Genomic DNA, 16,826 nt, shown 5'->3' with positions numbered 1-16,826 from the left:
CAACAACAATTATCAATAATGCAACGTATTTATTCCTAAATTATATAATAATTATTTGCATTTCAAATCATGCAATTTTTTTATTACAATAAAATTTAATTGAATATGAAAGGAAATTTCCATCGATCAAAATGATTGCTACGGCCTCATGCGTCCTCCGGGGCACGGACAGGATAAGTACATGTAAGTAAATAAGTAAAATGATTGCTAAGATAAAGGTTAGAATTTTAGCTTTTTATAAATATATATAGAGAGAGAGAGACTTAGAATCGACAATAGCTTGACGGTGCATTTATGGAATGAAATGCTTTCCGACATATGTACAGGTGTTCGTCACGTTTTGGCGCTTTAAAAAAAAGTTATTAGTATGCGGTTAACGATTGCCTCGACAACGTTAGAAGTTATGTTTAGTTTTCAAGATGTGCACATCATCAGTAGTAAAATTTAATAGTGCTCAAAGAAATGGATAAAACTTCTATCCCTTTGTCAATTGATCTGCAGAGTATGATCCCCACTATTTGTGCTATACACTGTAGATTAACCACACTTTGCACTTCTTGTTCAGCTTGCAAAAATATGTTTTTACCACATGAAGACTTAGGGATGACAAACAAAACAAAGGAATACTCTCTTTAAATGCCAGGGTACTGTATATGAATCATAAGTGCTAATTTAGACAATTTCAAACATGTAGCATTATCAAATATCCATTTTTCTCTATTAGTTTTGGAAACGCCCCAGCTTTCAGTAGCTTGTCCCGAGTTCGCTCATCTCCACCACCTTCTTCCAACATAACTTCCAGAAAATGAACTAGCTTCCATCTTGTAATTGTCGCCCGCGTGGCGTAGTGTTTTTATTGTCTGCCTTAGATTCGCGAAGTAAAGAGTTTATCCTTACATCGCGGGTTCTGATCCTACTGTGGGACGTGGAGAACGGTCTTTCAGATGAGACCGTATAAACCGAGGTCCCTTGTCGCAGTAGGTGCTGACACGAAAAAGATCCTTCAGTGCTCAAAGGCCCTGAAAGCCGAGTATAGGAGAAAATTTGCAGCTCTCCATCGGCAAGTGGTGGCGTCTCCATATAAATGAAAAATTCTCAAGAGGGACTTTAAACAATATACATGTAGAATCAATCAATCTAATTGCAAGGTTGAAAGGGTAGGTCTGCAGGAGGAGCATTCGCTCCAAGACCGAGAGGTCGTTGGTTCAAATCCCGGTCGCGTTTGAACTAGACGATAAAAACTAAGTAGCAACTGCTTCCTCTGCTAAGCGCCTAACACTTCTAAAAGAAAATTTTCGAATCTTTCATTTTAGATCTTTTAAAAAAAACGAAGCCCCGTCGTAGGAAGGCTTTGGCCAATAAACATCCTTCACTACAAGTAGTGCCAAGTATATTTCAAAATGATAAGCCAATCACCGGTCCCTATTTGATTAAAAAAAAATGTCGAAAGGGACGTAATCACCATTTAATCCATCAATCTACATGTACTTGACACTTGCAAAATCTGGTTGTTTGTGATGGCATCTCGATTACAAGCATAATCCGCCTCGAGTATTTTCTGTTCTGAAAACTTCTATTATTAATGTTTTGACACCGGGATCATAAAATATCTAAGCTTAAGTCGACAACTTTGTGTTGTACTTGAATGTTGTAGAAGTCAACCAATCCAAATATAATTTTTATTTTTTGCATCACGATTCCTCGAAAATGTTGCTATCTGCAAAGTTAAAGATTGAATCATCTATTACAAACATTGTAGAACCGATTAAAAGCTTGATTCAATTGTGTTTCATGATCCTAGAGCTAGCACGGTATAGGACTTAACATTTGCGAATTTGAAACTCCAATGGTATACAGAAGTAACGTTTTCTGCACAATAAGTCTTCTAGTCATAATGCCAAGTCACGCTTTTCTCCTCTTTTTTCTACCACGGCTGTTGTTTGTCATCAACTTCAACAAAAAGAATGAGGAACAATCTACAAAAGCTTTGTACAAGTACACGGAGAACGTTAGGAAGATGTAGACACCTTCAATACCTGTGTAGTATTGAAACATTAGAAAGTATTAGGCAGATAAGAATCAATGAAGACCGTGATGAGTCAGCCATCTGAAAAAAATTAAGTCTTCCTTTATTTTCATTAGGACAAAGCTTAGGATCATCAATAATAACGTTTCCTTTCGTTTAATTAACTTTCCTGTCGAGAAATTTTCACACATATTGAGACGCCATCAATTGCTTGAAGAGGAATGCAAATTGAGTTTACACTCGGTATTCAAAACCATTTAGCAGTGAAGGAACTTTTTGTGCAAGCACCTATTGCGACACATGTTCCCTAGTAGGATTTGAATTCACGACGTCTTCTTGTGCCATCACTTACTGCTATACAGGGCCTCGGATTATACGGTCTCATCTGAAGGACCGGTCTCCACGTTCCCTAGTAGGATTTGTATTCACGACGTCTTTTTGTGCCATCATCTACTACGACACAGGGCCTCAGGTTTTACGATCTCATCTGAAGGACCGGTCTTCACGTTCCCTGGTAGGATTTGAATTCATGATCACCTACTGAAAGAGGTCAACTGCTAACTTTCAGAGAGAATTCACGACGAAAGGATCAACTGCTAACTCCCTGAGCTCTAACGAATGTGCCACTTGGGCAACTCAGTAAAAATGTAAAATCAGTATAACTTTATGGATCAGGATGTACGCTGAAAACTCGATAAAAAGTACAAGGAAGGTGAAAGTGTTGTAGATCAATTCCAATGGACCAAATGCACTATGCAACAGCGACCTCGGAGGTTTGTCAGGACAGAAGACGTTGATTATGTAGGAAATTGCGAGAGAAAAATGGAACGTGATCGGTCTCATTCTTGGAAAAGATTATCATAATATCATCAGCGAAGCATCTTTTGTACAGCCGAAGCAAAATATATAGGAGCAGACCACAGATAACATGGCGAGGAACAGCTGTTAGCAACCCGAAACAAATAGGATTGTCGTGGAGAAAAGTGGAAGTAAGAAAAACGACATTGGGTTGGGTGGATGGGCTATATTGCAGCCGTATGTTCCAGCTGGCACGAACAGGACCAGGTAAGTTGTTTTCTTCACTCATTCTGTTACAAGAAGAAGTAGAACATGGACAAGACTCAACATTACATCATCGCGGTCCGTATATAGAAACTGATGACTTGATGATTGGAATCCTATACAAATCGGATTATGATTCATATTCTTCCAGTGAACTGAGTCAAAATCCTCATCCACATAAGGGAAATACGTGTAAAGTCATGCCCTCCATTTGTTTGCTTGATCAAAATTAAATAGTTGTTCTGTTATTTCCCTTCCAGATCATCTTCCTGAGTTTCGTTCCCTTCTAAGACTTCTGACATCTTTCCGGTTGAGAATCACTCGCGGATCGCGTTGGTTATTATTGTCAACAGGATCATTTCACGCCAGTTGTTGCAGTCACTTTGATCAGTCTTCTTGGAAATTTCTTTTCTCTCTCACTTTTAAATGTCATTGGTTAGAATTCTGCCACTCAATAATTTTTTTTTGTATTTCTTTAGTCAAACTATGGTTGGCTCAGTGTTGCAGTAGTCCAGGTCTTACCTAATCTACTCTTGTGGCTTTCAACTTCTCCTTTTGTTCGGTGCTGATCTTATCTTCCTGAATAAATTCCCTCTATCTCTTATATATGATTCATTCCCAAAAATTGATCAATAAGATTTTTCAGGAATTCATTCCCCTCATTTGTCCGAAATATCTTACGCTTTCCCTTTTTTACGATTTTGATATTTTACGTGCCAGTTTCCTGGCACGTAAAATATCAAAATCGTAAATAAGCCTGGATAACGTAAGATATTTCGGACTATCCCCCTTATTTAGGCAATCAGATTGTCATGGTTTAATATCTAACAGAAATCTTCACCCATCTTTCCATCTTTTGATTCTCTGTTTTCATCATTAAACTCAAAGAAATTTGTTCCCCTGTTTGACAACAGAGGAACTACGTCATGGTATATATCTTTAATCTTCCAATGCAGGTTGGGGATTTTGTTTTCTTTATGATGGATAATACATGTACAGGAAGAATTCAAAGCGCATGCTCCTGATAAGGTATGTCATAAAGATAGCGAGAAGAAATCATAGAGAAAAGCTACCTTGAGTCACGTGTTTCACTGAATTAATGTGTCACGTGACTGATGCGTTTCAAAACATATGACAGTAGGTAGCATACTGTAGATATCTCTGTTGAATCTGAGATTGTTTTTATCCCAGTGGTAAAATAATTTAAGATTTTGTTTTACTTATAAACAAAAGGAAACAAAAACAGAGTACATGTTTTTTTTACCTCCAGTTAAAGAAAACAGGAAGTCACAGATGATGACTTTCAGAAAAATGTCGACTCGCAAATAGTCGTGACACCATTCTAACAAACTTAGCAACTCACGTATACCAGTCCTTCATAACACAAATTAAACACCTGCATCGACAATCAGTTACAATGATTAATTAACGCCTTCATTAGAAAACACTACTCCGTGGGTGTTGGGGTCGCCATTTTGTTGTTTTTCGTTTTTTTTAACATGTACATGCATTAGATATAGGTAAATGGGTGTAAATTACGTTTTGATAGTAATCTAAGTGTCTTTTCTTTTGAGATTTTTGTAAGCCAATTGTGTTTCGATAACCAAGTTGTAGTAAAATTTTCACTCTTATTTCAACTTCCTGGCAGAGAAACGTTTATTATTATACACGTATGCACTTTGAGGTTGGAACAATTTTAAGGACAATATTTTTGGAATTCTAGGCAAGAAACTAAGGTGCATATTATGTAAAATCAAAAAAGAGCAATGGACCAAATGCTTTATTTAGTTAATGATGTTTTCTAGAATCTCTTAAAAAACGTTAGAGACCAGTTCCTTTATATTAAGGATATTTAATACAAGGTTAGATCTGATGGAGCAATTAGTAACTTGTTCTTACATTACTAGATACACAAGACTCATTGGTCTTCTTGATAGGTGAACAACCGAGTAAGCATGTAAACAACACTTATTGCATTTGAGATTTGTCCCGCATGTAAACCAGATTTGATATCTGTACCCTGATTGGCCGAATTTCCTATACATTGGATAATTATGACAATTTGTTCGACTTCTTTCCTATTCTGTCCAAAATTTAGAATATACTCATAAGAGTTGAATTTTTCATGATTGCATAAACTCTGCTTTCAAATTCGAACATTTAACTTTAAAAAAAAATCAGTGAACGTGAATGCACAAAATATGTATGGAAAAATACTACTTAATGAATTTTAATACATATCATATATCCTTCGTAAACATAAATCGTATATAGGTATTCTGGGGTTCAGAAATCTTCCAAAAAATAACTTACATTGTAGAGACTAGTCAAGACCATCGGAATCATTCGGGATGTGATTTCAGTCCATCAAAGTATTTGAAAAATGATGTTTGAAGTTGAAATGGATATATCGAGATTGATATCAAATGCTATCTCTATTTATAGATACATGTACATGTAATCTATGCTCCTTGCAGGCAGAGTTCCACTTTCACTTTGTGGTGCTCTTGTTTCGTTTTGACCTGATTGAAATGCATCAGAACCCGACATAATGGAACCAATTTCTTTTGTGTTTTGTTTCAAAAACCACTCTCTCTCGAATTGATTAATTGATTGATTGTATGTTGTTTAATGTCCCTCTTAAGAATTCTTCACTGATATGGAGACGCCACCATTTGCCGGTGGAGAACTACAAATTTTGTCCTGTACTCGGAACTCAGGAGCCATTGAGCAGTGAGGGATCTTTTTCGTACCAGCACTTACTGCGACACGGGCCCACGGTTTATACGGTCTCGTCCGAAAGACCGGTCTCCACACCCCACAGCAAGGATTCGAACCCGCGACGTAAGGATTGACTCCTTACTTCGCGACTCTAGAGCCGACACTCTAACCAATGCGCTATGCGGGCGACTCCTCTCTTTCGAAAGTTGATGCAACTCCTAGATTCTCTCCTGGCTCCCGTGCCTGATTACAGTACTGTACATGTGTGTGATCCGATTTAACGAACTGCTCGAGTGTCGCAGTGGTAAGGGCGTTTTGCACAAAAGTCGAGGAGTAATGACTCCTTATGTCGCAGGTTCGAATCTACTGTTTGACAAAGAAGCCTTCAGTGAGACCTATTTAAACCGACATTGAGCGTTGAAGCACTATATATATTATATAAATATTGCATGTAGTTGAGTGTAACATTGAAAATTTCACCCCAAGAAAACCATTGTCAACCGAGGTTACACTCAACTACATGCAATATTTATTATATTATACTGAATGTTTTATACAAATACATATAACAGTGAACCGTGCGCGCATAAATTCTGCGCAGGCGCTATTTTTTGGAATACCACCCGTCGTCAAGCAATGTTGACTGTTGCTACGCTGGAGGGCGTGGCTTCATTATTCAGCGGGTAGTAGTGTTTTTAACAAATGTAATCGTTGGGGGGGGGGGGCATCGACCATGACTAATGAAAATTGATTAAAAATAGGTACTAGTAACAAATGCTCCTGTGCCAAGCACTCGACACTTTGAAATGAAAGTCGCGGGTCTTTCGAATGAGACCTTAAAAACTTAGGACCATCTCTCGATAAGGTCTGTCATCGCTCAATGGCCCTGAATATCGAGTAAAGGTCTAAACGTGAAGCCTTTTACTTGTATACGGTGATGTCTCAATAGGAGTGAAGATTTTCTAACGGGACATACAACAACATACAAGCAATCTATTAGTGCTTGAACAATAATCCTTGTTTAAAATATCACTAAAAATACTAATGATGTCATGACCTCTGACTGGATATTTGACATATACCCGGTACATTATACATGTAAGTGGTAAGGTAATGATATCTTAAATAAAATGTGGGTGTAATGGGTTTCCTTAAATACTTGCGTGAATTTTAATGCATAATATAATTCTACATAAAAACAGGAAATGGCAACCTTTCGAAGATAACGAACTGTCTGCATTCTTTCACAAATCCTATAAATAATACAAAACGTTATTATTAGGGCAATACACGGACTTCCAAAGATCAGTTCCTAAGATCATCAAGGTTGGCGAAATGGGTATACGAAAAGGCAGATCAAAAGGAGATAGCATTAATAAAACAACCAAAAGATAAGTATTTGTTGCATTTTCGAACATATTTTTTATAATGAATATAGAATTTACATTATGCTTTAGGAGAAATTGTTGATAGGTAAGTTTGTAGTATCTGCTTACTTGTCAGTAGCCTTTCTGGGTTTTAAAAGGCAAGTAAAATAGAATAAAAGCACCGACAGACAAACAGTGACGTATGTTGAGGATTTCTTATCAGAATGAAAAAAAGGTTGTCCATTTTACAGTACATAGTCAGTTCTAACTTTGTTTTCCTAAGACAAGCAGCTTATAAAAAGCGTCATATTTTTTGTCTGTATGATACGATCGTCGACACATTCAATGAAAATGTTTTTTTAAGCATTTGATGTTTTAGGATGATGGGTGGAGATTGCTTGTAAATGCACGTTCTCAAGGATCTAGAAAAAACAGCGATATAATTTCAATTTAATGTTCACTGAAAGATCTAGAGAAGTGGCCGAGTTATTTCAGGACTCTGTCGTCCCGCCTTTTCGAAAATTTCAGTCGTCTTTCAGTCAACTGAGTTGACATACTAATAGTTTCGTTTTGTGACTCACCCTTCGAAGCAAACAACAACATTCAATGAGATGAAATGATAAAGTTTATTAAAACTAGAATAAAAATAACTGTAGATGAAACAAAAACATTAAATTAAACATAACAACGTTAACACAAGCACAGTTGGCACAATGAGTTTCATAAATTAATAAAAACAGTTTACATACTATTCTACATGTTCATGCATGTAAATTAAATTAAAATTTTGCAAATATTGTTTGAAAAAAAATAAATAGTATGGCAGCAAAAAATGCCTTGAGCATTTTCAGCCATACAAAGAATAGTCAATAGGCATTTATGATAAGAAGAAAATAAATGTTTTTGTCAAGAAGAATTTTAGCTTTTGTAGGTTATGAATTTTTCGTGGTGTATCTATTAAAACTTTCAGTTTTATGAACAAGATTTTGAACGAAGTGCAGTACAATCAGCTGGTTTGGAAATTATTAAAAATAATAACAAAATCTTGCAAAAAAAATCACGAAATCAGATACCAGCTTAATATGACAAATCTTAGTAACTATAGTACATGTACAATCAAATATTTATCTCAGATTGTCTATTTCATCGTGGGCGTTTCCAGAATTTTGGTTAATGGTGGAAGAAAGATACCACGGCTGAGAAAACAGAGACAAGAAGAACAGCGATGTTGAGAACAACTCCTGGAAAAAGAAAACATATACATTACGGAGTTTTCATTGCCAGGTTATCCAAATTATGTTATATCGGTACTTTGAACTAAAATTATGATTTAATGGCTTCTTTCTTGTACTATTTGACCAAAACTTTACGGCGAACTTTCACTTGAACAATATATGAAAGAAAAGAAATAATGATGCTGACAAAGGGGTTGGTTTTTGTTAGATTTTCATAAATCATGAATTTTAGGTGTTTTGGTATATCTCTTTAGAAATCTACATACCTTTAGCGCCGGAAGGCAAGCCTGCTGCGCAATACGCCATGGAAGCTTGTGAACAACCTGCGTAACTCTCCATTTCGTCACTTCCGTCGGAACAATCCTGGTTACAGTCGCACTTCTTGGATTCCTCGATACATTTGACGTTGGAGTTCAGACAGGTGAAGTACCCAGAAATACAAGACTAAAACAAAAATGTGAATTAGAAATTGAAAGATGACTTTCATTCAAATATTTTAGTTGGGAAGATAAGAAGAAGAAGGGGGTCTTTCTTGTATTAACCAAAAAGTTTTCACATTATCTGTTCCCCAAACGAAGTTGGGGAACATATTGTTTTTACTCTGTTTCTTATTATTATGTTCCCCAAACGAAGTTGGGGAACATATTGTTTTTACTCTGTTGCTTATTATTATTATTATTTTTCTTCTCGGGAAAATTTTGTCCGCGAATGATCTTGTAAACTACACATCCGATTTAGGTGAATTGTTTTAGGGTCAGTAGACATGTTATGTAGATTTGCGGAACAAAGGTCATTTTGCGCGCACGTGCTTGCAAGAGCGTGCACGTGCAACACGTGAAATGACCGATTTAATTGATATAGGCTTAACTTTTTACATTTTTGATGAAATGCTTTAAAACTCAATATGTAAGGATATATTAGTAGCATAGACAATATCACATGATCAAAATAGCAAGATCTCACGCGCATGCACGTGCGCTTCGCTCTGATTGGCTGAAACTTAAGTCTCAATATCTTTCTTGCTTTTTGACAAAATCCTTTGAAATTTTGAACATAGCCATGCATTAGGATGTCCTACAACATGATATATAGCAATTATCATAAAAACACGTGCATGCACGTGCGCTGCAATCTGATTGGCTGAAACTTTAAATAGCTCTAACTCCCTTGGTTTACAACCAAACGAGGTGGGATTTGGAACAGAGATAGATATAATGGACGTCTACAAGAAGGTATGGTCACATGCACATGCATGCACGTGCGTGTACATGCGCTGCAATCTGATTGGCTGAAACTTTAAACAGCTATAACTCCCTTTGTTTACAACCAAACGGGGTGGGATTTAGAATATAGATAGATGTAATGGACTTCTAGAAGAAGGTATGGTCAACAAGCACATGCATGCACGTGCGTGTACATGCGCTGCAATCTGATTGGCTTAAACTTTAAACAGCTATAACTCCCTTGGTTTACAACCAAACGGGGTGGGATTTAGAACATAGATAGATGTAATGGACTTCTACAAGAAGGTATGGTCACCATGCTCATGTATGCATGTGCGTGCACGTGAAAGGAGTAAAATAAAAAATACACTTGAATGAGCGTATTTTTTCATACTTTTGGATTAAATACTTTAATATTTAGTATATCAAAATATATAGATTGTGTAGACAAGATGATATGGTCATTACGCACATGCATTCACATGCGCAAGCGTGCAATGCTTAAATTTGAATGAACTTGGTACACTTCTGGGTAAACGTTGTTAAAGTCTTAAATGCATAGAGTCTGTCCTATTTAATAAAGCCTCCAGGGAGTATGGCACCAAAAGGGAGTTGGGGAGCGTTTGGGGAACATCTGTAACGGTCCCCGTTACAATTAGCACTAGTTATTATGTTCCCCAAACGGAGTTTGGGAACATATTGTTTTTACTCTGTTTCTTATTATTATTATTATTTTTTTTTTTTTTTTTTCCTATTTCGTCTCCCGTACTTTTTTTGTCCGCGAGTGTTCTCAGAAACTGTTCACCCAACTGAGCTAAAACCTTTTTAGGGTTAATAGGTGTGTAGTGTAGGTGTGCGGAACGAAGGTCATTTTGCGCGCATACGCATGCACGTGCGTGCGCGTGAAATGAGTGAATTGACTGATATATTTAATATGGATGTAACTTCTATATTTTTTGATGAAATGTTTTGAAACTCATTATATAAGGATATATAAGATGTATAGATATGATTACATGGTCAAATTTGCATGAACTCACGCGCATGCACGTGCGCTTTGCTCTGATTGGCTGAAACAAAATCCTCAATATCTTTTTTGTTTTTCGATGAAATGCTTTGAAATTTATAACATAGTCATACATTAGGATTCCCTACAATATGATATATAAAAATTTTCGTGAAATCACGTGCATGCACGTGCGCTGCAATCTGATTGGCTGAAACTTTAAATGACTATAACTCCCTTGGTTTCCAACCAAACATGATGGGATTTAGAACATAGATAGACATAAAGGACTCCTACAATATGGTATGGTCAGCATTTACATGCATGCACGTGCGTGCACGTGCACTTTGCTCTGATTGGCTGAAACAAAAATCTCAATATCTTTTCTGTTTTCTGACAAAATGCTTTGAAATTTAAAACATAGGCATACTTTAAGATGTCCTACAATATGATATATAATAATTGTCATGAAAACACGCGCATGTACGTGCGCTGCAATCTGATCGGCTTAAACTTTAAAATGGCTATAAATCCCTTGTTTCAACCAAACAAGATGGGATTAAGAACATAGACAGGCATAATGGACTCCTACAAGAAGGTATGGTCATCATGCACGTGCGTGCACGTGCAATGAGTAAAATAGTGTAGACAAGATGATATAGTCATTACGCTCATGCAATGTTGTTTAAGTCTTAAATGCATAGATTCTGCCTATTTTAATGAAACTTACAGGAATATGGCACTAAAAGGGAGTTGGGGAGCGTTTGGGGAACATCTGTAACGGTTCCCGTTACAATTAGCACTAGTTATTATTCTTATTCTTATTATTTTTCTTCCTGGGAAAATTTTGTCCGCGAGTGATCTTGTAAACTACACATCCGACTTAGGTGAAACCTTTTTAGGGTAAGTAGGCATGATATGTAGATTTGCGATGAATCAAGGTCATTTTGCGCGCACGTGCTTGCAAGAGCGCGCACGTGCAAAACTTAAAATGACCAATATATAATGGATATAACCGTAACTTCTCTATTTTGTGACGAAATGTTTTGAAACTTATAATGTAAGGATATATTAGTAGTATGCACAAGATGACATGGTCAAAATAGCAAGATCGCACGCGCATGCACGTGTGCTTCGCTCTGATTGGCTGAAACTAAAGTCTCAATATCTTTTTTGTTTTTTGATAAAATCATTTGAAATTTTGAACTTAGTCATACATTAGGGAGATCTACAGCCTGTAATATAAGATTTTTCATGAAACCATGTGCATGCACATGTGCTTGCAAGAGCTCGCACGTGCAACACGAGAAATGTCCAATATAATTGATACAGACGTAACTATTAAAATTATTGATGAAATGCATTGAAACTCATTTTATAAGTATATATTAGTAGTATGCACAAGATGACATGGTCAAAATAGCAAGATCGCACGCGCATGCACGTGTGCTTCGCTCTGATTGGCTGAAACTAAAGTCTCAATATCTTTTTTGTTTCTTGTCATAATCCTTTGAATTTTTTTAACATAAACCTTCATTATGAAGTTCTACAGCATGATATATAAGAATTTTCATGAAAGCATGCGCATGACCGCGTCCTGAAATCTGATTGGCTGACACTTTAAATGGCTATATCTACTTTGTTTTTTGACGAAATGCTTTGAAATTTAAAACATTGTCATGCATTAGGACATCCTACAATATGATATAGAAAAAAAATCATTAAATCACGCGCATGGACGTGTGCTGCAATCTGATTGGCTTAAACTTGAAATGGCTATAACTCCCTTGTTTTTCAACCAAACAGGATGGGATTTAGAATATAGATAGATGTAAGGGACTCCTACAAGAAGGTATGGTCATTATGCACGTGCACGGACGTGCGTGCATTTGGAACGAGTGAAATGAAAAATACACTTGAAAGTGATTTTTCATACTTTTGGACTGAATGCTTTAATAAATTGTATATTAAAATATGTAGATAGTGTAGGCAAGATGATATGATCATAACGGACATGCATTCACATGCGCACGGGTGCAATGCTAAAATTTGAAAATAATTGGTATCCTTCTGAGAAAACGTTGTTCAAGTCAAAATGCACAGAGTTTGTCTTATTTAATGAAGCTTACAGGGAATATGGCACCAAAAAGGAGTTGGGGAGCGTTTGGGGAACATCTGTAACGGTCCCCGTTACAATTAGCACTAGTTAATGTTATTTTCAATGTGATATAATCTTCATTAATACCATGTACCTACAAACAAGGTGTACATCCCTCTAACATCCCCAAACTGGCAATAAGCTGGCTTGACAATATTCGGAAGTGGCACGTATATACCCTGATTCATTTATTATTTTAAAGTATATCATTTTACTATCTTTCATACCTGAACGTAATTGTTGGCGCTTGCAGTTGGGCAAACTGACGGGTTGCAGCCTTGCTTGAATTCGCTGTTGTCTCCAGCGCAATCGGCTCCACCGAACTGTGGGGATGGGTTGGTGCAGGTGCGTGCACGTGACTGCGAGCCGCTGCCGCATGTCACGGTGCACGTTCCCCAGCTCTCCCATGAGGTCCATGCTCCATCAACTGTTCAAGGTGAAAATGTGCCTAGTATAGCAGTTTGCGCTTGCAGAGATAAAAATTGAAAACACTTGAAAATATTTCTAAATAAATTATTTGTTTATACCTGGACAGTTTATGGTGGTAATTGAGCAGGACTGAACTTCGGATGGTTGACCGACGCACTGTTTTCCATCATACGCTGGGGCAGGATCGGTGCAAGTTCTTTCTCGGGATTTAGAACCATTGTTGTTAGCACCAGTTGTAGAAAAGCAGGTCACTGAGCATGCGCTCCAAGGAGCCCAGTCTGCCCACATACCGTCAACTGTAATGAATAGCATGCATTGTTAAATAGATATTTCCACTAGATTTTGTACAGATTAATCCATGACAAGATTGAATACATGAGTTTTTTGTTCTCTCACCTGGTGGCGGGGTTGCGCAGTCCTCGTCTTGTCTTGAATCGCCATCATCATCTACAAAACATTGGAAGTTTTTATTTAATCAAAGATGATCTTTTAAGTGTTGGGTTCAAACGCCGGTAATTCCGTAAAAACGTTAAATAAATAGAAATTTACCCTTCTCTCTATAGAAACATAAAAAATATTAAAACTTAGAATGCGTATTACCTTTGTTGCTATCCCAACAGGCCTCCTCGTCTATCAATCCATCACAATCATTGTCAATACCATCGCCAATCTGAGAGGCTGTCGGGGAACATGGCTATGTAAAAAGAAATTATGTAGTCAAAGAGATTTCAATATTTTCTACTTCATGGTAATAACTAAATCCATAAATTTATTTATTTATTGACTTTTGTTTGATAAAGAATGTTGGTTTAAAAAAGCATTAAGTTAAAAATATATAAATATATATGCATATATCAAATTCAACTGATAAGTTTGTAAGGTTCCCTACTTCATTGATTGGTGCAAGTCGAGTTCCAGTTGTGAAGGCGTAAGTTTCGTACTTGGCTTTTCCATACAGATAACCTCCGAACACTTTGATTGGAGAGTCGTGACGAACAGTGTGCGTGCCTTCCGAGACCGCGATATAGCCGGCAGCGTAGTCGACTCCATTATGTGTCACTGTGTTGTATGTAGTGGAGAAGGGTGTTCCATCAACCTTAAGACCATCCTTGTCAGCATCTTTGATGACAAACATGAAAAAACTGTCGTAAGTTGCAGGAGGAAGAGAGTATTTAGGAGTAGTGAAAGTGTAGTCAGCGGCATACTGTTCAATAGGTGGAAGAACCATCATGGCAGGATCGGAAGGTTCTGTGCTCAACTGCTGACTGAGAACAAACTGGACCACCATGATGGCTTTGTCTGCCTTAATGGAGCAGTAGGCCCCAGATGCGATATCCTTCTCTACAAAGTCACCGGCGTTGGTCAGGGTAAAGGTCTCGGTGTGTCCCCCAGAGATGGTCACTGTTGTACTAGCTTCACTGGCAATGAATCGGAATTTGTCGCCTACAGTTCTCTCTGGAATTGGAACGGAGATGTAATTCTTACCCCATCTGCCAACTGGTACCATCATTTCGCACAAATGATCGGAGGAGCCTCCACTCCCAATTTTTGTCTTTTTATTTCCGCTAATGATACCCACGTTCTTGTCGGAAGTGATGTAAGCTCCGGTCAAATCTCCTTTAGATATCAACTGCCAGGTGTCAAAACGATCAACTGTTCCGGTCAGAGTGTCCCCGGCGGCGTACGTCTGGCCGTTCCAAGATACGGACTGCTGCATGCTGGCAGGCAATCTGATTGTTACTGTTGTGCCATCTTCCACACCTACAATCATCATCTCGCACTGCTGAGTGGGCGGGTAAAATGTCACGGCATAGTATTCCTTTCCCAAAACATCGATGGGCACGCCAAGGTAGGCATCGTTGGAATACTTCTCTTTGTTTACGGCGTAAATTACGACGTCATCGTCGGCCTTGACATGTATAGCGTTGGGTTTTTTCTGACAGCCAACTGGTCGGATTGCTGCTGGAAAAAATAGCTGCTTTACCTCCCCTGCCTTAACGCTGAACTGTTCGTTAATGGAAGAATCGTACCGAGGGGCTGTTACGTTTACATTAACCGTGACAGTACGCATTGTGGTGACGAACACCTCCACAGGAATTGAAGTCCCTTGGTTTTCCATAAAACCAATGATGAACTCGTTTCCTCTATTGTTAGGAGCACCTCCTAAAATTAATTAATCCATTAAATCAAAAATCTCACCTAGAGTAGATACGTAATGTACAGTCATATTACTATCAGCTTCGCGCCCAATAATCCCTTCGCAGAGTGTATACGATGCGGATCTAGAAAGTCTGGTTATAGTTAGATTATAGAAATTAAAAGTGAGCATTAATATCACATATTAATTTTTTTTTTATTTCTTGAAGTACAGTTTAAATATCAATGGAATAAAATATATTAATTTAAGCTTTAGGCTTCATATTTTATTGATTTATTTGTACAATTAGTTATCTTCTCCTGCACTGTATTCTATTTAGACTTTTTAATAAATTTCAAACCGAACAACAAAGAATATTAATTTGTCAAAGAAAATAGCTATTTTTCAAGGTTAAGAATCCAATAAGAAATTTTAAAATGATGCAAAAAAAACTCAAATGAAAAAAATGAATGTTGAAGAGTTTGCGTGCAAATAAATGTCTGTAATCATTTCTGAAATACAAGTCTCTTCAATTTCCAGATAAACAATTTACTCTTATAGTTAGACATTAATTAATACTTTTTATATCGCTTTTGATATCAGGATTTTAATTCAAATTTTATGATAAACATTGACGAAAATATTTGTGATCAGGAAAATAATAAAAGATAATATATTTTTTTTAATAGAAATAAAATTCTAAATTTCTCTTTGAAATTTATAAGCATTTTTTTAAAAGATTTATACTCACCATGAATGGCCTGAACAAGAACACATATGACCAAAACTGCAATCCATCGTCCTACAAGAAATCAAATGCTCTTATCATATAAATTTGTCTTTGTAAAGAAAAAAAATATTGTGAACGACGAAAAAGGATATTTTGTTCGAAATTTCAAATAAATAAATAAATTAATTAATTGATTAAATTGACATGATATGCTCACCCCCTGCCATAGTTATGAACGGGGTTTGGAATATCACAAAAAGTCCCTCCGCTCTTTCCGGCCTTACTTTTTCGACTGAGGTGAAGTGTATTCCTAACAACTTTATTTAATATTACATGGATTAAAGAACTTTGTTTTTCCAGCAGATATACTAAATACCAGAATATATTATTCTGTAAATTCGCCAGAACTTTGGCTTTTCTCTACCCTTTTTTGTATGATTAAAGACTTATAGATACCTTTTGTGCGTGTGCTTTCTTTTCAATTTTCTTAATGACGAAGTTTGTTTTTTCTGGAGATTATATTCATTTTAAATTACACATCTTTTCGAAAATTATATTCATTGTGTAGACAGTAAGAAGAAAAAATATTGGCATACAGATGTTTAATATTGTCTTTCGAAATCTAAGCTTAATTCTTGAACAATTACTGTTCAAGTTCACTAGCACGGTGAATTTTCAATCATCGACATTTTAAATATTAAAGGAACGACATAATTTTCTTTCGATGACCTA

At 36.7% G+C, this 16,826-nt stretch overlaps 1 protein-coding gene across 1 annotated transcript; it reads right to left on the bottom strand.

Moving 5' to 3' along the window:
* Nucleotides 1–13,019: 13,019 nt before the first annotated feature.
* LOC134250493 (IgGFc-binding protein-like) lies at nucleotides 13,020–16,353 on the bottom strand. The gene is made up of 7 exons (XM_062732860.1): nucleotides 16,312–16,353; nucleotides 16,116–16,166; nucleotides 14,117–15,390; nucleotides 13,828–13,921; nucleotides 13,624–13,674; nucleotides 13,326–13,523; nucleotides 13,020–13,225 (listed from the first exon to the last, which is right to left on the bottom strand). The coding sequence occupies exons 1-7, from the start codon at nucleotides 16,319–16,321 to the stop codon at nucleotides 13,020–13,022; spliced, it is 1,884 nt and encodes a 627-aa protein (XP_062588844.1). The 5' UTR covers nucleotides 16,322–16,353.
* Between the last annotated feature and the right edge of the window lie 473 nt (nucleotides 16,354–16,826).

The sequence above is a fragment of the Saccostrea cucullata genome, unplaced genomic scaffold (genome assembly GCF_032062105.1).
Source record: "Saccostrea cucullata isolate Sc308-1 unplaced genomic scaffold, CSIRO_AGI_Scuc_v1 ctg57, whole genome shotgun sequence".
NCBI lineage: Eukaryota > Metazoa > Mollusca > Bivalvia > Ostreida > Ostreidae > Saccostrea > Saccostrea cuccullata.
Note: the sequence above shows the minus strand (reverse complement) of the source record. Positions and strands in the feature narration are given on the sequence as shown.

What these genes read in the sequence shown, in the direction of transcription:
- LOC134250493 (XM_062732860.1), bottom strand. An exon ending in TCTTGTTCAGGCCATTCATG is followed by an intron (nt 15,391 to 16,115) that starts GTGAGTATAAAT and finishes AATTAATTTTAG; the next exon opens with GAGGTGCTCCTAACAATAGA. An exon ending in GACTTGCACCAATCAATGAA is followed by an intron (nt 13,922 to 14,116) that starts GTAGGGAACCTT and finishes CTTTTTACATAG; the next exon opens with CCATGTTCCCCGACAGCCTC.